We start from the raw sequence: 26,330 nt of genomic DNA on the forward strand, positions 1-26,330 counted from the left end.
ATCTGAAATCCATCTACCATCTATCCTCTCTCTCTCTCTTTCTCTCTTTCTCCATATGATCTGTTTTTGGCATCCTTCCACAATGCCCAGCACATGCTGAGCAATGGCAATACTCAATAAATTAATTGGATTGCGAGTGTTTTACTATAAAAAATAATTCTGAACAGCCAGAAAACAAAGGGAGAGAAAGTTTGCAGACAGCTTAGTGTGGCTGTTTGGTTACCTGGGATATCTGGTGTCCAGGAAGGGAGCACAGTCCTTCTGGCATGTTTCACTGTGGCTATGCTCATTTATGATGTTCTACCCTGTATCTAGCTTCTACTCCATGGAAGCTTAGCCTACAGTTGAAAAAAAGCAAAACAAAACAAAACAAAAAACAAAAACAAAAACAAAAACAAAAACAAGGATAGACTCCCCTGTTCACCCTGTACTTTTAAAGGAACTGGTGGGGATAGGGTTCAGTGATTGGTTTTGATAGAATTGAGTAAAATGACCATCGTGACCCCTGCCCATGGAACCAACTTATCATTTCCTGCTTGCTATTCTAGGTGTGACTTTGAAGAAATCTGGCTGATGTTCTTCAATCAGTACAACATGTCTTCTACATCCAAATAAACGTATCTTTCAGAATGTTCCCTTTGGGATACTACTAACTTCAGCAGTGCTGCTGCCATTGCTCAACTATAGAAGAATCTAGAAACATAAAATAATCCCTAAGGCTGAGGTCATTTCTATAAAGGGGGAAAAAACTCCACCTTTCTGTTCCAGCCTGACTGAAAGAGAAACATTATCTTAATGTGTTCATCAATAAAAGCAACAGTGTTAAAATTTAGGGGATGAAGACCATGTGGAAGACTAGTTTTTTGGGTCTAGATCCTTGCTTTGTTTACTTACCACGAAAAAACATGGTGCCACAGGATGCTGCAACTCTACACAACAAAATTATGCTACAGAAATGATTAAATGATAGAAGATGAATCTCATTTACAGAGTGCTATACGTGGTAATGGCAAGCATTATTTCTAAAATTATAACTACATTAATTTTACAGTCAATATATCACATGACTTTTATATATAAATGTTTAATTTATTTAATGCAACTTTTTTTTTTCACTCCAGATTTATCTGCATGTCATCCTGTTGACAAAAGGGACTTACAGCAGTTTATAAAAACACATACAATATAATAAAAATAATGAGAGAGGGAGATAATCTGTTATTACATTTGTGTTTTAAAAAAAGAAGCTATGTAAGATTCGGTTGTGAGCAGAATATTATTTTCTAGCTAAAGAAGTGGCCTCATGGGCCTTTTGTTTCTCTGGCTTTTCTCGGTGACTCAGGACCTGGAACACAGTGGTTCTTAAAAAATGGTAAGTGCCTGAATGAATATTAGCTTTGCGCTTGTCTTCTGTGGGCCTCTGTGCTCTGAGACGGGGTTGATTAGCCAGCTTTCAGAAATCACGCCTGCCCTTGCAGAATATTCTGCCCCTGTTGATATTTTGGGGAATGTCCACTTCTACAGAAGAGTACAAATACGTCTAGCTTTTATGTGAAGACAACTGCCTTCAGATTGGCTACTCGTGAGCCTTTCTGTGTTTCTAGGTCAAATAGGGAAATTAGGACTTTGGATATATGTTCAGTTTCTTCATTTGACAGATAATAAAAGGAAGAGCCAAAAAGATGAAGTCAGCCATCCATGGTCAGAGCTCACTGGTGGAATTAGAATACAAAGGGCTGTGCTTTCTTATCACATGAAAGCCTTATAGGGAAGCCAACAAACTCCAGGGTTCAAAGGTCCAACTTAACCATGAAGGAGCAAGCAGAGACCTCCTGATCTGGACTCCGAGACCTGGGGAAGCTGGGTCAAGGTGGCACGGACGCGTCTCAGCCCTGGTTTGGCTGCTCTGAGTTCCTATTCCCCACCCCCACACCCAGGAAGCTGGGTGGAACTGTACCTTGTAATCCATCTGCTCTGAGCAGTTGAACACATAGACCAGGATGCCCAGTGCACGGCCCAGGTCCTTGGTGGTCTCGGTCTTGCCTGTGCCTGCAGGTCCTGCGGGAGCCCCACTCATGGTCAGGTGCAGGGACTGGGTGAGGGTGATGTAGCACCTGCCAAACACGGGAGGGCATAGGTCATCATCCTTGGGGGCCCAGTGAGATAAGACTAAGGCCCCACGCCATGTGAGATCTGGCATAGCTTCTGAAAAGGAAAGCCAAGAGCCCTGCCCCTCTTGCCTGCTCCCCACAGCACTGTGGGGAGGACACTCTAGAGGGCAAGCTCATCACAGTGCTCCCTCCATACAGGGCATCAGAGGCTCCCTGTCAGGTTCTTCTTCTTCTGGGTCTGCTTGCTCCTCCAGCTCCATTTCTCACTGTTCCCCTCCTCTGAGACACAGACCTCTGCAGTCCAGTCACACAGAGCTCCGTTCATCTGCCAGACACACTAGGACTGAGCTTGTCCCTGCTCCTCCCCCAACCCATCCCCCAACTCTTTGAGTCGACCCAGATGATGCTCCTCTTTAATCTTTGCCTGGCTAATGGCCACTAATTCCTCGGGACTCACATTTGGCTTCATCCACTAAGTGTTCCTGGATCCCCTAACACCGGGGTGAGTGAGCAGAGGCTCCCTCAGCTGAGCTAGACTCCACTTGAACTTCCTGTGACATATATTGTATATATCTTCAGTATATATCTCCATTGGGTACATGAAGGCAGGGCAATATCTTATTCATTGTTTCATCTCCAGAACTTAGCACACTCTAGGCACATACAAGCCCTCAAAAACTATTTATAAACCATAAGTGAATCTGTGAATGAATGGATCGCATTCAATCCATTTAATCCTTTTGGGACTCTTTTTACCAGTAACAATAAAATAAACTCAGCTTTAAGCTTACTTCTGGTACTATTAAAAAGGGCTTATATTTCTTAAAAAGTAATAAAAAATACCATATGATTCAGCAACTCCCCTCTTAGGAATTTACACAGGATAAATAAGAATACATGTTTACACAAAGACTTGTGTGTAACACAATATCTACCTGTTCACAGTCCTTGTTCACAGCAGCAGTGTTCATAACAGCAAAAAACTAGAAACAACCCAAATATCTATCAACAGTGAATGGATAAGCAAAATGTGGTAATTCATAGAGTGTAATACTCTTCAGCAATATAAAGGAATGAAGTATCGAACATGCTACAGAATGGACAAACCTCAAAAACATTACTGTAAGTGAAAGACGCCAGATATGGGAGATTGTATGTTGTCAGGTGGGGTGCAGTGGCTTGTGCCTGTAATCCCAGCACTTTGGGAGGCCAAGGCAGATGGATAGCTTGAGCCCAGGAGTTTGAGATCAGGCTGGGCAACATAGCAAAACCCCATCTCAACAACAACAACAACAACAAAAAAAAAACACACACAAAAAAACAAAAAAACCAATTAGATGAGTGTGGTGGAGTGCGCCTGTAATTCCAGCTACTTAGTGGGCTGAGGTGGAATGATTGTTTGAGCCTAAGAGGAGGAGGTTGCAGTCAGCTGAGATCATGTCATTGCACTCCAGTCTGGGTGATCCAGTGAAATCCTGTCTCAAAAAACAGATTATATGTTGTCATTCCATTGATATGAAATGTCCAGAAAAGACAAATTAAGATAGCCAGCAGATCAGTGGCTGCCTGAGGTTTGGAGTGAGAGAAGGAAATTATTGCAAATAGGGTGAAGGAAATGTTCTACAATTGGATGATGGTGATGGTTACACAACTCTATTTACTAAAAATCATCCAATTGTACATTGTACACCTGCAATGGGTGAACTTTAAGGCATGTAATTTATGCCTCAATACCTCAATAAAGCTGATAAAATTGTGCCACTGTTCTAACTTTTTAATATCTAGCAAATCAATACATAGACTCTCAACTTACAGGTATGGCTGTGTGAGAGGGTGTCCAAAATTAATTCTCTCTGTTTCTGAATCTGATGTGGTGAGATGACCAGAGACTCTGAGACTCTGAAGACGCCACCTTCATGTCAGATGGTGGCTGGGTTTCTACTGTCTTGGCTAAACCTTGGACCAAAATGGTTTTTTTTTTTTTTTTTTCCTTTCCTTTTAAAAATTAGAGACAGGATCTCACTATGTTGCTCAGACTAATCTCAAACTCCTGGGCTCAAGTGATCCACCCCTCTTAGCCTCCCAAAGTGCTGAGATTATAGGTGTGAGCCATTGTGCTCAGCCCCCAGATGGTTTTGAAAGTCTTTAAGTTCCCTTTTTCTCCTTTAATTAAGTGCGAAATTCCCTTATCTGTTTCAGCCTTTGAAAGGCTGAATGTTGCCCTTCAGATCTGCCACAAGGCACGATGAGGTGAGTCAGGGTTAGGGTGAAAAGTTGGGTCTGGTCTTGTGCTTCTTGGCCGTTGTTACCATTTGGTAACACTTCTCTTTCTCTTTTTTCTCAAGCATTCCCAGATAGATATTCATGGAGCCCTATGCGTGGCCTTACCTGCACCTGCCCTCCGGTGCTCTTGAGTTTCTGGCTCCTGGTGGATCCCATGCCTGCTACCTCTCCCAGCCTAGGGCTTCCTCTACAACTGCTTAGGGCCTGCCACAGCCCCCTACCTCCCAGGAGGACAAGCTGCCTGAACTAGCAGAGTCTTCAAGCCCCAACAACTCACTCCTCACCTTCCTTCCCTCTCATAGCCTTTCTGTCCCACAGCTGTCCCCTCTGCCGGCTGAGGGCACATCACAGGCCTCTTTACTCTGGAGCTGCAGGGCAGGGCTCTCAGAGAGTTTGGGAGTCCAGAAACACCAGGTTTCACAAAAATATAAGTTGCAGAGAAAAAGTTAAGAATTCCTGAAAATAAATACATGGGACTGGGTCCATTTCTTTTTGAGCATCTACTGAGCTTCTGGGGGAAATGTCAAAATATCATTATCTTCCCCTCATAAGAACAGAACTCCAGAAATGGAAGGGATTTCCAATATCCTATTTTACATATGGGCAGACTGGGGTTCAGGGAGGGACAGTGGGCTGTCTAGTGAGTTTGAAGGCAGGGTCATTGGGGCTTTCACTCAGGCCATGAGAAAAAAACACATAAAAAAGACAGGACTGGACATGGTGGCTCATGCCTGTAATCCCAGCACTTTTGGGGCCGAGGCAGGTGGATCACCTGAGGTCAGCAGTTCAAGACCAGACTGGCCAACATGGTGAAATCCTGTCTCTACTAAAATTACAAAATTAGCTGGGCGTGGTGGCATGCACCTGTAACCCCAGGTACTCAGGAGGCTGAGGCCAGAGAATTGCTTAAACCTGGGAGGCAGAGGTTACAGTGAGCTGAGTTGGTGCCACTGCACTCCAACCTGGGTGACAAGGTGAGACTCCGTCTAAAAGAAAAACAAAAAAGAAAAGAAAGAAAGAGGCAGTATTTCTGTTTGTCACAAGGGAGGCTGCCATGACACCTGGGCCACTGAGCCAGCAGCAAGTCCTTTGGGACATATCCCTGCTCTAGGATTCTCTCTGAGGTCCTGTTAGAGTGCTCATCTCTTTAAACAACCAAGCCAGCTCCTTCGATGTGCTCCTGCTTGCGAATGTGGGCCAGCAGACCATGCTAGAGCTGTTTCAGGCACAGACTCTGGAGTGAGACAGAATGAGTTCAAACCTTGCCTCACTATGAAGCGTCCGTGAGACTCAGCCAAGTTATTTAAGCCTCTTTGCACCTTAAAAACAAAAGCATCCTTAAGATCTATGACATCGCCTTTTCTTTGTACAAGGAAACTTAGATAAATTTGCTGCTTCAAAAGCAGTGGCAATTGTGACAAAGGCAGAAAATCCTTAAGGAAGAGAGATCCTGGCCGATGAGTCCCAACATGGATATGGTTTGATTTAGTTTGGTTCCAGTGGGAACACGGGAATGTTAGCGTTGGAAGGGATTTTAAAGGTGAGGCTGTTGGACTCTTTCACCATGCTAGGTGCTCCCCCTTTAAATCCTTCAAATATGATCATGTAACCTTTTCTTTCAGTGAGAGGCACAGTTTATTATTCTAGAAGTCAGCCCATTCCACAGTGGGCTGGTTCTAATTGTTTGAAAGGTCTTCTTAACATTGAACTAAAATTAATCTTGTTTTCTTTGGGCAAAGAACTTCTACAGGTTTTCTTCTTATCTGCCGCATCAGGGTCTTCTGAGGATACGATGAGACAAGATATTTGGAAGTGCCTTGAAAAGTAGGAAACTTTGAAGGTATTATTTTTGAGGCAATAAATCCTTTTTTTGACACAGATATTCAACTGGAAGATAAAGAAAATATCAAAACTGCTATATCTTGATTTCAGCTATGAATAGCCTGTGCTTATCATAGAAAAGTTGTCCAGATAATCTTAGAGTAGAGTAGGTGGAGTCATACTTGGCTTGTATTAATTTTCTATTGCTGTGTAACAAATTACCACGTACTCAGTGCCTTAAAACAATATCCCCTTGTTATCTCACAGCTCTGTGGGCCAGACGTCCAGGTGGGTTCTCTGCCAAGGTCTCACAAGGCCAGACTCAAGGTGTTTGCTGGGCTGGACTATTATGTGGTGGCTTTGGGGAAGAGTCTGCTTCCAAGCTCATTTAGGTTCTTGGCAGAATTCACTTCTGAGGTCCCTGTTGGCCAGGAGATCTCTCCGCTCCTAGGGGCTGTTCTACCACCTTGCACACGGCCCCTGTCACCTTCAAAAGCAGCTATGGCATGTCAAATTCTTCTCATGCCTCAAATCTGACTTCCCCTTCTGCTGACTGAGGAGCCAGGAGAAAGCTCTGTTTTTAAGGGCTTGTATAATTATATTAAGTCTACCAAAATAATTTCCCTTTGCCATATAACAAAACACAACCACGGGAATAATATCATCACAGTCACAGTTTTCACTCACACTCAAAAAGGAAGGGATTACAGAAGGGTGAGGGTCCTTATAGATCATTTGTAGAATTCTGTCTACCACATGGTTCAATAACCATAACTGAGGAATGACCATGAATGCAACAGTATCTACCTTCGGGGAGGCCCCGAGGCATACTCAGCTCACTGACGTTTAATGTCTTTACTCATAACTTGAATTAAGAAATAATTACTAGATAGACAATAGAACAAATTTCTAAATAATGTTAATGATGAAAAATGATGGGACAGACCCAAGAAAATCCAATTTAAGAGGGACAAATGTAAAGTAATCTTCCAACCACGTGGATGCATGCAGACTGGGGGAGATGTGGATGGATGAAAATCCACGTGAAAAAGGCCCAGAGCTTTCAATAGGTTTCAAGCTCAACATGAGAAATTGCATTAATAGAAATTTCCTTTGCACTAACCTAAAATAAATCTGTTCTTTTTACAACACTTTAATATTTAAACTCTGAAAATTTTTTGTTCTTGGCTTAAATGCTCCCAATTCTAGGATCTATTCCTTATACCAACTGGTTATGAGATTCTTCATCATCCAGTGCTCATCTTTTTCTTTGCCTAAGCTAATTGGTAAATGTCTTTCTCAAAATGTGACAGAACTGAGAGCCATGCCACCCATATAATCTCTCTAGCAAAAATTATAGCATGCCTAGTAACTAAACTTGAGTAGTTATAATTACGCTTCTCATTATTTGTCTGTCTCAGATATGATTAGAAATTCTAGGAGTGATTTAGAAAACCCAAGAAAATCAAGAGTAAAACTTTTAGAATCTGTAATACAGGGTAGTAAGTGAGTAGAATGGAAGATAAATATATTGTAAATCATTTTTTTTTTCCTGTACACAAGTGAAAAGAAAGTTAAAGATAAAATGAAGTTAGGCAAAAATTTCTTTTTCTTTTTCTTTTTTTTTTGAGACAGAGTCTCGCTCTGTCGTCCAGGCTGGAGTGCAGTGGCCGGATCTCAGCTCACTGCAAGCTCCGCCTCCCGGATTTATGCCATTCTCCTGCCTCAGCCTCCCAAGTAGCTGGGACTACAGGTGCCTGCCAACTAGCCCGGCTAGTTTTTTGTATTTTTTAGTAGAGACGGGGTTTCACCGGGTTAGCCAGGATGGTCTCGATCTCCTGACCTCGTGATCCGCCCGTCTCAGCCTTCCACAGTGCTGGGATTACAGGCTTGAGCCACCGCACCCGGCCTGAAAAGATTTCTTAAATAAAACACCAAGTGCATGGTCCATAAAATAAAAATTCGTAAGTTGAACCTCATCAAAATTAAAAACTTTTGCATTTCAAAAGACACCATTAAGCTGGCGAGGTTGAGGAGAAAAGGGAACACTTATACACTCTTGGTGGGAGTGTAAATTAGCTCATCATTGTGGAAAGCAGTATGGCGATTCCTCAAAGAGCTAAAAGCAGGACTACCATTTGACCCAGCCATCCCATTACTGAGTATATACCCAGAGGAACATAAATCATTCTACCATAAAGACACATGCATACGTATGTTCATTGCTGCACTACTCACAATAGCAAAGACATGGAATCAACCTAAATGCCCATTAATGACAGATATGATAAAGAAAATACGGTACATATACACCACAGAATATTATGCAGCCATAAAAAAGAAAGAGATCATGTCTTTTGCAGGAACATGGATGGAGCTACAGTCTATTATCCTTAGCAAACTAATGCAGGAACAGAAAACCAAATACCACATGTTTGCACTTATAAGTGGGAGCTAAATGATAAGAACTTATTAACACAAAGAAGGAAACAACAGATACTAGGGTCTACTTGGTGGGGAGGGTGAGGGAGGGAGAGGAGCAGAAAAGATAACTATTGGGCACTGGGCTTAATACCTGGGTGTTGAAATAATCTGTACCACAAACCCCCATGACATGAGTTTACTGATGTAACAAACCTTCACATGTACCCCAAAACCTAAAAGTTTTTTTTTAAAAAACCTATTTTTTTTTCTTGAAGCTTTTTAACAACAACAACAACAACAAAAAAAAGATGAGCAACAGACTGGGATAAAGTATCTGCAAACACATATGCAATATATCCAGAATATACAAAGAATTCTCAAACTCAAGAAGAAGAAGACAGACAGACCAAACAATAGGCAAAAGATATGGGCAGTATTATACCCAAGAAGATGCATGAATGGCTAATAAGCATGTGAAAACTTGCTCAACATCATTAATCGTTAGAAACATACAAATTAAAATCCAAATGTCATATTACTTAACAGTCACCAGAATGGCTATAAAGAAACAAAACGGACAATAACAAATATTGCCAAGGATGTAGAGAAATGGAAATCCGGCCGGGCGCGGTGGCTCAAGCCTGTAATCCCAGCACTTTGGGAGGCCGAGACGGGCGGATCACGAGGTCAGGAGATCGAGACCCTCCTGGCTAACACGGTGAAACCCCGTCTCTACTAAAAATACAAAAAAACTAGCCGGGTGAGGTGGCGGGCGCCTGTAGTCCCAGCTACTCCGGAGGCTGAGGCAGGAGAATGGCGTAAACTCGCGGGCAGAGCTTGCAGTGAGCTGAGATCCGGCCACTGCACTCCAGCCCAGGCGACAGAGCAAGACTCCGTCTCACAAAAAAAAAAAAAAAAAAAAAAAAAAGAGAAATGGAAATCCTCATATGTTGTTGGGGTAAATGTAAAATGGTGCAGCCACTTTAGAAAACAGCTTATCAGTTTCTCAAAAAGTTAAACATAAAAGTACTATAAGAATTTTCCTCCTAGTATTCACCTGAGAGCAATGAAAACATGTCCACACAAAGACTTGTACACAAACGTTCAGAACGGTATTATTTATAACAGCCTCAACTGAAAATCATCTAAGTATCCATCAGCTGAATGGATAAATGCCTGTGGTATATCTATAAAATGGAGTATTATTCAGGAATTCAAAAATAACCAACTACAGACACATGCTCTGTGTTGAATTGAACAATGAGAACACACGGACACAGGGAGGGGAACATCACATACTGGGGCCTGTCGGAGGGTGGGGAGCTAGCGGAGGGATAGCATTAGGAGAAATACCTAACGTTGATGACGGACTGATGGGTGCAGCAAACCACCATGGCATGTGTATACCTATGTTACAGACCTGCAAGTTCTGCACATGTACCCCGAAACTTAAAGTATAATAATAAAAAAAAATTATGTGGAGTGAAAAAAGTCTGGCATAAGCAACTATCTATTGTAAGATTCTGTTTATATGAAATGCCCAGAATAAGCAATGTTAAAGAGACAGAAAGTAGATAAGTGGCTTCTAGCGCTAGGAATGGTTTCCTGGTGGATGATAATTAACTGTAAATGATCAAGAGGGATTTTATTGTGAGGGGACTGACATGTTCTAAAGCTGACTTACAGTAATGGTTGCACTGAATAAAGTCACTCAAAATCATTGAATTGTACACTTAACATGAATAATTTTTTGATATGCAAAATATACCTTAATAAAGTTGTTTTTTGTTTTTTCATTTTTCTATAAGTTATTGCGGTACATGTGGTATTTGGTTACATGAGTAAGTTCTTTCATAGTTATTTGTGAGATCCTGGTGCACCCATCACCCAAGCAGTATACACTGCACCATAGATGTTGTCTTTTATCCCTCGTCCCCCTCCCACCCTTCCCCCAAAGTCCATTGTATCATTCTTATGCCTTTGTGTCCTCATAGCTTAGTTCCCACATATCAGTGAGAACATGTGATGTTTGGTTTTCCATTCCTGAGTTACTTCACTTAGAATAACAGTCTCCAGTCTCATCCAGGTCATTGCAAATGCAGTTGATTCATTCCTTTTTATGGCCAAGTAGTATTCCATCATATGTATATACTACAGTTTCTTTATCTACTCATTGATTGATGGGCATTTGGGTTGGTTCCACGATTTTTCAATTGTGAATTGTGCTGCTATAAACATACATGTGCAAGTATCTTTTTCGAATAATGACTTCTACTCCTCTGGGAAGATACCCAGTAGTAGGACTGCTGGATCGCATGGTAGTTCTACTTTTAGTTCTTTAAGGAATCTCCACACTGTTTTGCATAGCAGCCACGCAAGTTTACATTCCCACCAGCAGTGTTCACTGTTCACTACATCCATCTGTAGCCAACATCTATTGTTTTTTGATTTTTTGATTATGGCCATTCTTGCAGGAGTAAGGTGGTATTGTGGATAGGAGATTTTGTTGTTATTATATATATTTTAAAGGAACAGGGAAATGAAGTTGTTTTAAATATAATAATAATAAAACAAAATCTTCTATAGCAACAACAACTTTAAAAAGACCCAGAGATCACATTAAGAAATAACCAAAATATAAAGACAAACTTTTCCAAAAAACATGAATGCACATATGAATACACAGAAATATACCACACGTTATAAAGATGGCTGTTTCTTCCAAATGAAGTTGAAAGTATTAAGGCACACCAATCAAAAACCCCAGTGGTTTATATTTTGGAATTTGTCATTTGAAAGAAGAAACAGAAGTGCTAAAAAAAAAAAAAAAAAGAAAGTGGAAATGAAGGTAGATGATGCAGAGCTTTACCCTACAAATATTACAACTCAGGATAAAGCAAATATCTTTAAATACTGTGGCACAGAGAGGGACTGATAGACTGATGGAACAGAATACATAGTTTTGAGGTAGATTGATGAGCTTAGAACTTCAAATATGGTAGAGCAAACATCATAAATCATTAAGAAGAACTGGTTACTCACCAAAAAACATTAAGCCCACTAGTCACTTTGAAAACAAAAGAAATAACATTATATACTCCCCACTGTCATTCCTGTGGGATTTCTTTGCCCAGAATATCACCCTTTGGAGAGCCATCTCTCCTCCACAGCTTGTATTCTGATGGGCTGTCAATCATACCTTTCCTATCCTTGGGGCTGGGGGACAAGGCTCAGGATGGGCAAAATACTCAATCTCATTGGCTGCAGTGACTGGCTCAGAGATGGGCACAAGACCCAAATAGGACCAATCGGAGACCTCCCTCAAGGAATTTGCTATACATGCTGGGCAAGAGAGGGTCTCTCTTACTCCTGCGTCAGAAATTATAAAGGCATAGGCATAGAGACCATCTTTCCAGTCTATGCAAGAAAGAAGTCAACATTCAGAAGACATAAAGTCATAACATATGAGAGAGTTTAAACCCCGATATCTCCTAGTTTAGGTCCCAGAGCTGGTTATACTGCAGCAAGCTGGACTCATTTTCCAGATATATGAGATAAGTCTTTTTTCAGTCACTTCTATCACTGGTAATTGAAAATGTTTTCACAAAAATGTTTTGACTCACTTTACTCAGTAATCAAAAGATTTCCTAAATAATTAAAACAGGTTAAAGGAAAAATTAAAATAAGCTAGACTAGAATGAAATACAGGGGAATATTAAATTGATCTTGAAACAAACATGGATTTTCTAACCATAAGAGTGATAAAAGAATATCCTAGAGAAAAATGGGCAATGACAGTAATAAATAATTAACAGGAGAAGAAAATCTAATAGCTAATAAACATATAAAAATGTTCAACCTATGAGTAATTAATGACATCCAAATCCAAACTTGATACAATTTTGAATAATAAAAGTAATTTAAAAAAGTAACAGTAACACTTAATGCTGGTCAGGGTGTTGTGTAATTAATACTTTAATAAACTATTAGTGAGAGTAGGAATAACATTTTTTTCATGAACGATTTGAAAGTGTGTGTCATCTAATTATTCTGCTTCTTAGAATCTATCATAAGGAAATAATAAGAGATTTTTACTTAAAATTTTACATATAAGTGAGTTTGTACAGCTTTATTTTTAATAGTGAAAGCTTAGATGTAACCTAAATAACCCATAATATGGTTATGTTACATAAATTATGGGATACTTATAAACAGACTATAATTCAGCCATTAAAGTGCTTTAGAAAAATATTTAGAGAATATGCATAGTATAATGTTAAATAAAACAATCTATGATGTTTAATATATAGCATATGATGTCAGTTTCAGTTTTCAACATTCTACATGTAGAATGAAACAAACTACATATTAACAATGGCTATTTCTAGGTGACTTTTATTTTCTTTTGTACAGAATACTAAGCTTTCCAAATTTTCTTCAGTAAAACCATCAGAGAAAAACTTAAAGAGAAAGCGTACGACTTTTGCTGGCTGTGTCCTTGCCCAGAAAATCACCTTGAAAGACTTTTGCATCAATTATATTTCACCTACTTGCAGGAGTTCCTGAGAAATTAAGGGGTACTCAACATTGATAAGCAGTTGATTAAAACAGTACTTAACACAGCACAGGGCAGAAAGGGGCATTTTTGTGTGAAGGTGAAGGAAGGGGAGCAAAGCAGGAGGAGATCATCCAAAGGTTGAGAAACGACTTATGAGAATTGCTTTTGTTCAGCCTGAAAAAACATTTCCATTTAGTTCTCCAACTTAGTGTGGTGCCGAAGTCCTGTGACAAGGGCTGAACCATTGCACCTATTTATATATTCAAGTCCCATCCAGGCAGTGAGAAATTCCAAAGAAACAGGCATAATCATTTGGATGTACTGTAAAACGGGTGTGCTTTTAATGAATGTGCAAAGGTTGTATGGATCAATTGTCCATTTGATTAATTCTTCTGACAAGAGAGAATTAAATGTACCTAGGCTACACACCAGTAAAAGCTGAATGCTTTTTAAAATGTGATTTTCTATGTTGAGGCCAATTTTTTTCTGTGCAAAAAACATTTCTTGAGATAATAATGGAAGTCAATGAGAAAATGGAATTTGCCATATACATATTCAGCTACATACTACTTTGTCAGGAAAGCAATGAATGCGCAAACAAGGTGAAGGTCTGTATAGTATTCACCCTTATTTTAGCTAACCTTCCTTTCAAGTTCTTATTTGCATCGTTTCACAGTAAAGGCCATAAATCCCTATTTCAGAAACAATGCATTGTCGAAACTTTACCCTTTCCCTCTATAAGGTATTCAGCACTAGTGTACTAGAGACCTCCAAATCCAAAAGCAGTAATTATCTTCAATTCCTGGGCAAGAGTGAAAGCCCAGGGAAAAGAAAAATCTTGTACTTTTTATCACTTGGAATGATAATGTCTGATATGTCGGTGGAAAGGATGGAAATATTCTGAAGGCCTGGCACATATCTAGAGGCTCAGGAATCATTTCATTGCATTCACTCAAGGAGTATTTCTTGAATGCCCTTTGTGTGCTAGACATAGTGCTAGCTCCTGGGAGTACAGAAAAATTGAAAGTCAATGTTATCTTGGAACCTATAGTCTGTAGCGGGGGATAGATTTATCAAATTGCCCAAATACATAATGCCTTCATTATTCTGTACCAAGTGGTGTAAACTCCCAAACTATTAGCTCATATTCCAAGACAGGAAGAAAAATTCATTGCAGTTGGGAAGACGGCTGTACAGGACCTCCTTCCTGCTAATGACTGAGAATGGCCCTGAAGACAGATACTGCAGGGGTCCAGTCTGAATGAAAAGGTGGGAACCACTTTTCCTTTAACCCAGACAGGATGAGCTCCTCCAACTAATCGGCCCAAGTAACACCTGTAAGACTCCACCCGCCGACCCCCAACCCCAGTTGCTGCTTCCTTTACCATCTAGCTACCGAGAGATAGACATCTCCCTCTGGAAAGATGCTATTTGCATTTGTCTTAAGCTGAGGTAGGGAGGAAGATGGATTCCCAGCTAAGAGCAAAACACAGAGTAGCTGTTTCTTCTTCTTTGGGAGCCAAGACCCAGACAGAGTCCTGGACAGACCTTGCCCCTAAGTCAACTTCCCTTGCTTGATTCTGTCTATTCTTGTGATCCTCAATATTTAAATGTCATTCGTTCATTTGACGATTGTTAATTCAACACCTACTAGGGGCTGGGGACATAATAGCAAACACGATAGACAAAGGTTCTTCATTGCTAGAGGTTTACTTTCCAAAGGGGAATGCCAACAACAAGGAGGCAAGCCAGGTCATTTCAGAATGGGGGAAACGTCAAGATCAACAGAGCCTCTGTTAGGGTTACCTGGGCTTGAGCGCTCTCTCTCTTTATATACACACATATATATATCTTTCTCTCTCTCTCTTTATATATACACACACACACATATATATATCTTTCTCTCCTTATATACACATATATATTTCTCTCTCTCTCTCTTTAGATACACACACCCCTCTCTCTCTCTATATATATATATACACATACATATATATCTTTCTGTGTGTGTGTGTGTGTGTGTGTGTGTGTGTGTGTGTGTGGTGGGAGAGGTTTCCTTTTAGAAACAGTGGTCAGGGAAGGCCTCTGAGAACAGAGAGCAGAACAAAAGCATGAGAAGCTACCAGTGGAACAGACGGCCTTGGGAATGGCATTCCAGGCAAAGAGAAGCATGTGTGTGCAGGTGCTGAGGTGGAATGAAGTCCAGGTGATCAAGGAACAGAAAGGAGGCCATGTAGTTGGAATGCAGGGAGCGAGCCATCAGGGTGGCTGATGGGAACTACCAAGTCCCATGCAGAGCTCACATTTTAGTCCATGTCGGGACCCGCTGGAGACAGTGATGTGCCCTCTAGGGGGCACCACAAAAAAGAGAGCTACAGAGTAAGAGGGAAGCAGTTTGAGTGGGACTCTCCTCTCCCCTTCCAGACTGGGGAGAAAAATGAATTAAAGAAATGAAAAACAGAGGAGCAGAGGAATCATCTTGACCACGATGCTTCAGCTATGAGGTGCTGAGCTATGAATCATGTTGGGATTTTCAAGTACTTGCTTTGGATTTTCCATGTCCCATTCATTCCATGAACCCAGTGACTGCAATTTAACTGAATTGGAAATACTTATCAAATACTTGGAAATATATCTGAGGATTTGACCAAAATACAAGTGATATCACTGAGAAGAGGAAAAGAGAGAAGTTAAAAAATGGCAGATTCTATCTGGCCATTTAACTGTAACTCACAATTTCTGACAATCTCTTCATTACCTACAAGTCATTCATCTCAGTGAACCAGTTATTCAGACATACAACGCCTTTTGGAGAAGAGGAGATTTAATGTTCAATGGAATTAGAAGGAAAGGGTATGAACTCCCAGCGGAATTTACAGAAATCTCAGCGGAATTAAAATATCATTTCTCTCATGCACCATGACTTATTGTTCTGCCCTCACTCTCCTTTACCTGTGTTGTGCTGTCAGATGAGTGTTCATAAAGTACAGATTTCACACTCTGATGAAATTTCTCAATAGTTTATCACTACTTACTGGATAAAGAATATATTCTTCATGCTCTATATTCTGACTCCTTTATGGCTGACTACTCCCCCAAAGTCTGAACTCCCTCTTCCAGGAACATATCTTGAGTTTTCCCAGGTTCATGACTTTGCCCACAATATGCCATTTTCCAGCAATGTTTATCAGTAGCTCCTTAACTTTGGGGGACTCATAGCATTTTAATAATTAATGAATGCTGTATATCCTCTTAATAGAAAAAGTGACTCATGAACAGATTTTTATACAATTTCATGGACACCCCAACAGTAATCTCATAACCTATTGAAATCCTACTGGAATCCAATACATCCTTCAAGCTCCAGGTCAAATACCATCTCTTCCATGAAGCCTTTCCAGTTCTTTTCCTCCTACTGTGAGTGGAGCCCTCTGTGCTCAAAGGGCTTTCTGCTGAGTCACCTGCTTGGAAATTTGTTGCATATGGCCTTGTACCTTATTTTATACTATGGCCTTGTACTTTTCCCCTTGGTGATATTTTAATTTTTATCTACATATGTCTTATTTTCCTCATTAGAACTGTAGTTTAAGGGCAGAAAATGTTTTAGTCATCTTAGTATTCCCAGTGACTTGTTCGGTGTCTGGCGTGAATTCATTCATGTGTGAATTAATATAAGTGATGGAAATGATGTCTTTCTAAAAAAAAAAAATGCGAGCTCCTGAATGGTTGGAACTACCTTGCTTATTTCTTTGCATTCCCAGGGTAAGAGGTACTGAATAAATGTGCCAGTTAATTGATCAACTGATTGACAAGAAAATAATAATAGGGATCGATTACTGAGCACTTATAAACTAACCTCCTTAGGAGTATTACTATCTTTTTATGTGCTTGTTTTAATGAACCATATTTATTTTTATAAATATGCCTGGAAAGCAAAATACATTATTCACTTAAGAGTTCTTAATTAAGTTGCACTATGACATTGTCAAGAGAATAGTTTTAGAAAGTTATTATAATCTTTGTGCAGTTTAACCTTCTAAGGTATATTTCTTAACTTCAATGAATATAGAGAGAAATACCTCTTTGTGTTTTGTAAATGGAGGTGAGGGGGTTACCAGTATGCTTTTTAAATTGATACATATTTTACATATTTACGGGGTATATGTGATATTTTGTTACATGCATAGCATGTAATGATCAAGTCAGGGTATTTGAGTTATCCATCATCTTGAGTATTTATCATTTTTATGTATTGGGAATAACTGAAGTTCTCTCTTCTAGCTACTTTCAAATATACAATACACTGTTGCTAGCTATGGTTATGCTATTCTGCTGCTGGATGACAGAACTTATACTTTGATCTAATTGTATGTTTGTATCTGTTAACTTACCTCTCTTCATCTCCCTCCTACTCTCCCTCCCAACATTACTGTCTTTAATCCTTACAATAATCATGGAAGTTGTGAGTTACCACTTCCATTTCGCAGATGAGGAAACCAAAACGTAGGTCAATTTTTTTCATAAACAAACAGCTGATATATGTTAGGGCCGGTGTTAGAACTCGGGTGTGTATGACCGCTTAGTAATTCCTCAAAAAGTCATGACTCATTGATTTGCTCTGGGATTTGTTCCAAGAAAGGCCCTGCCCTACATCCTTTCAGTTTCACTTTAAACTAGCTGTGTTGAGTCAGGCCCTTTCCCTGTAGCTCTATGGACAAACAGCAAGTGACTGGGACTTTGACCCTAGATGTCCACTGGCTGGCCTGAACCAGACAGCAGTAAGGCTGTCAGTGGTTGACACCAGTGCTCACCTGTCAGTCAAAGGTGTGATCACCAGGCGAGGTGTGTTTCCCAGGTACTCATAGGAATACAGAAACTGGGCATCACAGATGTTGGCAAAGCAGTGTTGGACCTCGTCATCCCAACGATGGCGCAGCTGAGACAGCCATAGGAAAGCCTGGGCATTGTCTACCTAAAGAGAGAATGGTAGAGTAGGTGGGTAAATCATAGGAAGCAGGTGATCCCTTGGCCACAGGACACATAGAGGTCTGATGCCGTGGCTGTTGACTGCTGCTAAAGTGTGCAGCATGCTATGGCCACCACAGTATAGAAAGCACAAGCTGCTCTGATTACAGGGTTCTATCCCAGCCTTTGGGAGACCAAGGGAGGTGGATCACCTGAGGTCAGCAGTTTGAGACCAGCCTGACCAACATGGAGAAACCCCATCTCTACTAAAAATACAAAGTTAGCTGGGCGTGGTGGCACAAGCCTGTAATCCTAGCTACTTGGGAGACTGAGGCAGGAGACTCACTTGAACCCAAGAGGCGGAGGTTGCAGTGAGCTGAGATTGAGTCATTGCACTCCAGCCTGGGCAACAAGAGTGAAACTCCATCTCAAAAAAAAAAAAAAAAAGTACAAGCAGCCACTGTGATTCTCTCCCAGCTGTCTGGTCAGTGCTGTACAGACCCTGGGGCCCCCATATTTTGGTCGTATGTGAGCTGTTCTCAGTGTAGCTGGACACAAAAGTGGGCACCCCTGGATGTTTGGGACCCACCTTCTGAGCAATCATCTTGGCTACCACATCCCGGGCATGCACATCGATGGTGCAGATGGTCATAATCTTCTGCCGGTCTCCCTTGGAGAGCTGGCCAATCAGCATGGTGATGAGGGTTTTGAGCTGAGCCACTTGCTTCTTGTAATAGTCCTTCATGGCACTCTCATAGCCTTCCTCCAGCCTGGCAAATGCCATGCCCACTTCTGTTGTCCACCAGATCTGAGTACAGGTCAGGGCCACCTGTGGCAGCAAGAGTTGCCTAGTAAAGCTGTTACCATGGCTGTTTCCAACCAACCCACTCATCACACAGCAAGGGCTCAGGATGTAATTGTGTGGGTGACATGAGCCCTATTCCTCCCTCTTCCACCAGCACTGACTAAGTGAACCATATGCTCTAAACCCTTGAAGGTGTGAAGTTGTTACAGCACAGGTGGGGAAAGCACTTTCCGCTCTTGAAAAATGTATCATTTTGTTGAGAATAACCCAAGATTGACTCTGATCAAGGCCGGTGGCTTCTAGAAATTGTGACATGGATGATACAGTCTTTTACTTCCCAGAGTAGCAACTTTCCCAAGCTTGGGAAGACAACAATATGTTGCCCAGGCATCCCAATGTCACACACTCTTTGCTCTGCTCCTCTGTGGTCTGACAATCGAATTTAGTGAGCCACTGCTGATCATCTATGGCACACGTTTGCTCTTGTACCATACTTTCGCTACATTTTAAAGATATTTTAAAACGTCAAAGTGCCTATTTTTAAATGCCAAGATGAAAGATATTGAAATTCAATGTGGTTGATACGATTTGCATTTTTGGAGATTAAAAATAAATAAATAGAAAAAGCAATTGAAATACATATTTCTTCCATTTGCTGGAAAGCTTCGTATAGAACATGCGTAACTTCGATTATTCACGGTGGCAAATTTAGATCCATTGCTCATCTGTAGTATCATTTGTTTTGGGGGACACCACGCTAGATGACATTTACTGCAATGGGGGGAGGCGACACATTCTCTTGTCTCAAAATTCTGATACAGGTAAACAAGGAAGCCTGATGGGAACCATTCACTTTGTGCAATGGAGAATCTTGTAGTAAACAGCACCATTTCTGTTCGTCCATTTTTTCCCTTTGAGTTTATGTCCCATTAGATTTTGTTAAAGAAGCTCATCCTCATTGGCAGCCTTACTGGGACAAATTGAGAGGATGATCCAACCCTCCTGTTAATAAACACCTCTTCTTCTCTGCAGTGCAGACTCCTTTCTCCTTTCTTCACTAGCCAAGTTTCTCCCTGCTATCCACATTCACTGTGAATACTTTGTTTTTTATCTTTTCTTTTTTTTTGAGATGGAGTCTCACTCTGTCGCCCAGGCTGGAGTGCAGTGGCATGATCTCGGCTCACTGCAAGCTCCGCCTCCCGGGTTCACGCCATTCTCCTGCCTCAGCCTCACGAGTAGCTGGGACTACAGGAGCCCACCACCACATCCAGCTAATTTTTTGTATTTTTTAGTAGAGATGGGGTTTCACCATGTTAGCCAGGATGGTCTCGATCTCCCGACCTCGTGATCCACCTGCCTCGACTTCCCAAAGTGCTGGGATTACAGACGTGAGCCACCACGCCTGGCCACTGGGAATACTTTCTACCTTTTCCCACTCCTCAGCCCCTGCAGTGTGGCCCCTTCCCTACCACTCCCCTGAAATGGCCTCACCAAGTTTATCCATGAACTTTCTTCATCCTCTTTATTTTGCTTGATCTCTTAGAAGTGTTTGACATTTCCGACCTCTTACCTGCTACCAATAGTTTCTTGCTTGGTTTCCATGATTACTGTTTCCCGGTTTTCCTTCTGTTCCCAAAAGACCATTTCTCATTCTGCTTTACTGTTTCCTCCTTCCTGCTACTCCGGCTCTGAATGATGCTCAAGAATTTGTTCTGCCCTCTTTTCTCATTCTACATACTTTCCAAGGGCAATCTTATCTACTCTATGACTTTGATGACTACTAAATGTCTGCAACCCCCAAACAGAGCAACACTACTACTATACCATTAACTGAGGGAAGGAGGAGCGGCATACTGTAGCCAGAGTTACTTTGAACATTTCTTGTTAGGTCTGGCTTCTCTCTTATTACGCTCCTGAGAAACCTATAAAGAATTCAGATCTATCTCAGAATCAAGTCAGACTCTCTCACATGGTCTATAGGAACTGGCTTCCAGAATCCACCTGCAGCCTTTGCTCCTCCTCCACTTACTCTGGCTCAGACACAGCATGCTCACCCTGGCTTCTGAGCCAGGGCTCTTCCTCCTACTTGGTTGCTCTTTGCTCCCATTTTTAGCTTGCTAACTCCTGCTTCACATCTCAGCTTTCAGATCATACGCTTAGGGCATGTCCCCAGACCTCATGAACTAGCTGTATGCTCCCAGAGTACCCTGAGCCCCCGCTATTAAAACACCAGTCATCGCCAGGCGCGGAGGCTCACGTCTATAATCTCAGCACTTTGGGAGGCCGAGGCCAGTGGATTACTTGAGGATGCGAGTTCGAGACCAGCCTGGCCTGCATGGTGAAACCCCATCTCTACCAAAAATACAAAAAAAATTAGCCGGGCGTGGTGGTGCATGCCTGTAGTCCCAGCTACCTGGGAGGCTGAGGCAGGAGAGTGCTTGAACTTGGGAGGTGGAGGTTGCAGTGAGCTGACATCACGCCACTGCACTCCAGCCTGTGCGACAGAGAAAGACTCCATCTAAAACAAACAAACAAACAAACCACTAGTCATATGTGTCAGTAATTCAGTTCCACATGAGCCTGTAAACTCCAGCAAGACAGGTTTCATTGTCTTGTTCCCTGCTGGTGTGTCCTGTGCTTAGCACAGAGCTTGGCACACAGAAAGTAGGCTGGCTCAAAGAGTTGAACTGTTGACATTTTCTCCCTTCTATAGCCAATGAAGGCAAAAAGAGATCACCCTTGATTTCCCAAGGTCAGGGTTGACTTAGGCCATGGTTGTCAATCCCCCTGCTCCCACCTGCTGAGCTTTCACAGTGGTCTGGGATTCAAGCCCGCTTGGCTGTGAAGCACGCAGCCAGCCTGATGTCTACCAGGGGCTGAAGGTTGGAGGAGTCTGTGCAGGAAGACAGTCCTGTGGAGGATGGGGGTCCCATTAGGAGAATACCTGAGCTGGGTAGTCAAAGAGCCACTGCTCCCTTGGCTTTTCTTCATAGGCAGTTACACCTTCTGTCATCTCATGCCTCACAGTGGCCTTCATGTGACTGAGGACATGGTTCAGCCATATTTCCACCTGAAAGAACAACTCGGGTTAGAAACTGGGTGCCTAAGAAGTTTTGAGGCTGGGCGTGGTGGCTCACGCCTGTAATCCCAGCACTTTGGGAAGCCGAGGTGGGCAGATCATGAGGTCAGGAGATGGAGACCAGCCTGGCTAACATGGTGAAACCCTGTCTCTACTAAAAACACAAAAAAATAGCCGGGTGTGGTGGCAGGTGCCTGTAGTCCCAGCTATTCGGAAGGCTGAGGCAGGAGAATGGTGTGAACCCGGGAGGCAGAGCTTGCAGTGAGCCGAGATCATGCCACTGCACTCCAGCCTGGGCAACAGTGCAAGACTCTATCTCAAAAAAAAAAAAAAAAAAAAAAAAGTTTTGATTAGTCCTACATATTTTCTTCCACTCAGTCTGAGGGAGTGAAGGAAGGGGAGTCCAGACATTGTATACACTCCCAAGTGGCTGCCAGAAGGTGCAGAGGGATGTGCTGTTTACGTAATCCGGGATGGTGATAAGCGAGACCCAGACTTAATTAATAGCAGTCCGATGTGTGCATTTGGAATATGCAGGACAGACTAGCAGGTTAAGGGGGTGGAGGCTGTCACTCAGAGCTCATACAAGGAAATAGAAATCTGGGTTGAGCTGGGTGTAAATAAGTCAGTGGCTTCTTATGACTTTGTCCCCCCTGAGTATGAAGTACAAACCAGGATTGTATTCCCCAACTAAATGCTTTCTGGGTCTACAGAAAGAACACATTGTGAATGAAACCCCAGGGCCACCCTCATATAACTGAGAAGCGATTATTTTCTGGCACTAGAATTGCTTTCTTAGCTATAGGTAATAAGGGTGGAACTCTATAAAAATATCCTTACTCCAGGTGTTATTTGGCACTAGATGAGAATCCCCAGGGGCAATGCTTTGCTGGATTATTTCAGAAGCTTATACTTCAGCAGTGGTGCTAATGGATGGGAAGGAGGCTTAAGGGGAAAATGGTCCCATGGCTTGTGTCCCTTGCACTGGACACGGAGATTTGGAGGAAGCAGTTTCTGGAGCAGGGCGGTAGTTGGTTCTCCAAGGGGAAGACTGTGGGAGGAAGTGACACTGAGGCACATTTGTACAGAGAGGGGACATCTCAGGAAAGCAGTTGGTGTCAAGAAAGGACATTTTTCTCCCAGGGAGGGTGTCAGTGTCCCAGATTCCCCCGCAGGATGCTCTAGGGGTTGCCACTGTTGATGTCTCCTGGTGCCGCTAATCATTTTAAAATCCTTTTCTCATTGACTTGGGTAGTTGTTTATGTGCATTTTATTTCCCTCTGCACAGGTCTTTGGTTAAGGAAAAGATATGAATGTTGACATGTGTCCTTCCCCGAAAGAGGAAAGTAGGGCACCAGCTGCTGCTCCAACGTCAGTTCAAGTCAAAGAAGCTGGCTCTTGGAGGGCACCGACAGCAGCTCTGGACCAAGGCCAGAAAGGCCCTCCTAGAGTTGATGCTGATCATGTTTGAATGAAGGCATTTGAGAGAGAAAAGCAGATGGAGGGAAAAGGGCTATCGTGTTACCTGCCCGCTGCAGTCACAGGGCTCACTGAAAGCCACATACTCTTCTTCTTTGCTGTACATGCCAAGGCTTGTCTTGGTTGGTTTCCCACTGGCATCTAGCTGGAATCGCATCTTGGCCATGTTGTCAAAGAGTTTGGAAAGGTGACGTTGAACCTATGAAGGGAAACCAGGCCAAAGGATCATAGAACGTGTTCGGGAAGTCGCTTATTACAATTGTTTAGAGGCTTGCCATGTGACAATCATTGTGAAAGACAGAGTGGTGGATACCAAGCATTTAGAAGGAAGTTTGTGGGAACAACGCTGATGTGAGGACAGGAATAAAATGAATCCGTAGAAGTGGCCAAAGAAAGACTGAATGAAACTAGTGAGAGTGGTGCACTAGCTACAAACCAACTAAGCCACAATGGTTTGACTAAATTCTGCTTGGTCTACTATAGATAGGACTAGATTGGAGAAAAATACCATGGGGAAGTTGTAAACTTTCTTCCTAAGAAAACACTACCATGGTACAGGAAATGAGCAGAGGACCATCTGGTAGAACAATGCTAACACACACCGATTCTGGAGAGTCAACAGTGGTGGTGACAGTGGCCTGTGGAAGAAGCCACCCTATTCTTTTTTTTTTTTGAGATGGAGTCTTGCTCTGTCACCCAGGCTGGAGTACAGTGGCGCAATCTCGGCTCACTGAAACCTCCACCTCCCAAGTTCAAGCGATTCTCCTGCCTCAGCCTCCTGAGTAGCTGAGATTACAGGCGAGTGCCACCATGCCCAGCTAATTGTTGTAGTTTTAGTAGAGACGAGGTTTCACCATGTTAGTCAGGCTGGTCTCAAACTCCTGATCTGCCTGCCTTGGCCTCCCAAAGTATTGGGATTATGAATCCGTAGAAGTGGCCAAAGGAAGACTAAATGAAACTAGTGAGAGTGGTGCACCATGCCCAGCCATAGCCACCCCATTCTTGAAACCTCTTCAGTTCAACAAACACACATCAGAAGGTTTCCAAGCAGGGCAGGCATGCTCATGGCAAGCATAAAGTCTGGCTGTGCCAGGCTGCTCCCAGGCATGGTATCTCAGGTGTAGAGGTCCTCTACAGTGATTGCCTGGGGCAGTAGTGCTAGGAGGGATGCTGGACAGAGCTATGTTGTGGTCCTGAGGTGAAGAAAATGGCAGACTGAAGGAAAAAGAATAAACAGAACCTGCCCCCGGTAGAGCTTCTTGAATAATTACAAAGGGCCCTCCAGTTGCTGGTATCCTGACTTTTAATGCTAAATTTAGAAGAACCAGCTCTCCAGCTTATGAGATGAGAGGACAAATCTAAGAGTATTTAGGTAAACTGTGAAGGTACCCATGGAGACACCACCCACACTGATTTGGGACAAATACCAAGATAGACCTTTCTTTGTTGAAAAAAAAAATAGCAAATTAAAAACAACAATATAGGACTTATGAAAATATCCCAAAATTTAGAAGGAGAAAACAGGACTCAAGAGGGCAAATAAGAGTATATATATAAAAAATATACAATGTATATATGTTATTTTATATATAATATATAATTAGTATGTATAATTTATTAATATATATTAATAATATAGATATATTATATAATATATTGCTATTATATTAAAAATAATAATATAAATTATTAATATATCAATATATATTAATATATAATTATATATATATATCTAAATTTATAAGGTATATACTATATGTGTTATAAAGTAACATAAAATTTTTATATATAAAATTATATAAATTATATATAAAATTTTTATATACAATTTTATCTATATAGTTATATAAAATTTTGTGTATAAAATATATATAAATTAACTTTTTATATACAATTTATATTAATATATAAATATAGATAAATAGAGATAAATATATAAATTTCTCTCCTCTCTCTTCTCCCTTCTCTCTAAATACATAAATATATAAATATATTATAAATATAATATATAAATTTTATATATAAAATATATAAATATGTATATTTTATATATATAAAATACATATATAAATTTTTAACCTTTACATAAAATTATACATAACTTTACATAAAATTATATATAAAAATTTTTAAACCATTAATAATGGAAACAAATCAATTTGGAAACCATCACCTTGTTTTACCTTCAATTAAATTAAAGAAACATGAAGTCTATAAAACATGTGAAAGATGACTTGACAGAGGTAGAGAAATAAAGAGACTAACAATGGCAGAGTACAGTTTATAGCAGTATTAACGACACTAAAGTGCTGAATTGACACAAAAAATTAAATATGTTGGAAGAGCTTGAGAAACTTAGTGATAAATGCCAAGGAAGAGGACTAAGAGATAAAAATGTGATTGAAGAGAAGGTAATGTATATAGCGTGTATAAAGTGGAATCTCAGCTTATGGAAGTATGATAAACCTGAATGAAAAAATATACAGATAAATGGAATAGATATAATATTTAAACACATGCTAGAAGAAAACTTTTTCCAGATCATAAAAGCTCTGGTTTTCAGATAGGACAAAACCTTATCATGTTTTAGGGATAAATGAACAAAATAAAGCAAGTATATAAGCATACAAATTTTGATAAATTAATTTAAATTTTATTCTCTATAGGGACCTAGATAGAAATTAGGCTATCTAGAAATTTTCTGTTAAGCAGGCAGGCCTCAGATGACTTCTTTGTAACAACAAACAGCAGAGTGATATCTGCATGGATTGAGAGGTAGTCACTGTGACTCATGAATTCTAACCC

General features: G+C 41.1%; 1 protein-coding gene across 1 annotated transcript in view; it reads right to left on the bottom strand.

Annotated features, from left to right (window-relative positions):
• The window catches only part of DNAH9 (dynein axonemal heavy chain 9), a 378,462-nt gene that overhangs the window by 251,290 nt on the left and 100,842 nt on the right, over window positions 1-26,330 (bottom strand). The window contains exons 23-27 of the mRNA XM_010376130.2: window positions 23,572-23,724; window positions 21,912-22,037; window positions 18,752-18,991; window positions 18,009-18,169; window positions 1,958-2,114 (exon numbers count right to left, since the gene is read on the bottom strand). Of these exons, the coding sequence (XP_010374432.2) occupies window positions 1,958-2,114; window positions 18,009-18,169; window positions 18,752-18,991; window positions 21,912-22,037; window positions 23,572-23,724 (837 nt within the window). The remainder of the gene's footprint in view (window positions 1-1,957; window positions 2,115-18,008; window positions 18,170-18,751; window positions 18,992-21,911; window positions 22,038-23,571; window positions 23,725-26,330) is intronic.

This window comes from Rhinopithecus roxellana, chromosome 19 (genome assembly GCF_007565055.1).
Source record: "Rhinopithecus roxellana isolate Shanxi Qingling chromosome 19, ASM756505v1, whole genome shotgun sequence".
In the NCBI taxonomy this organism is placed as follows: domain Eukaryota; kingdom Metazoa; phylum Chordata; class Mammalia; order Primates; family Cercopithecidae; genus Rhinopithecus; species Rhinopithecus roxellana.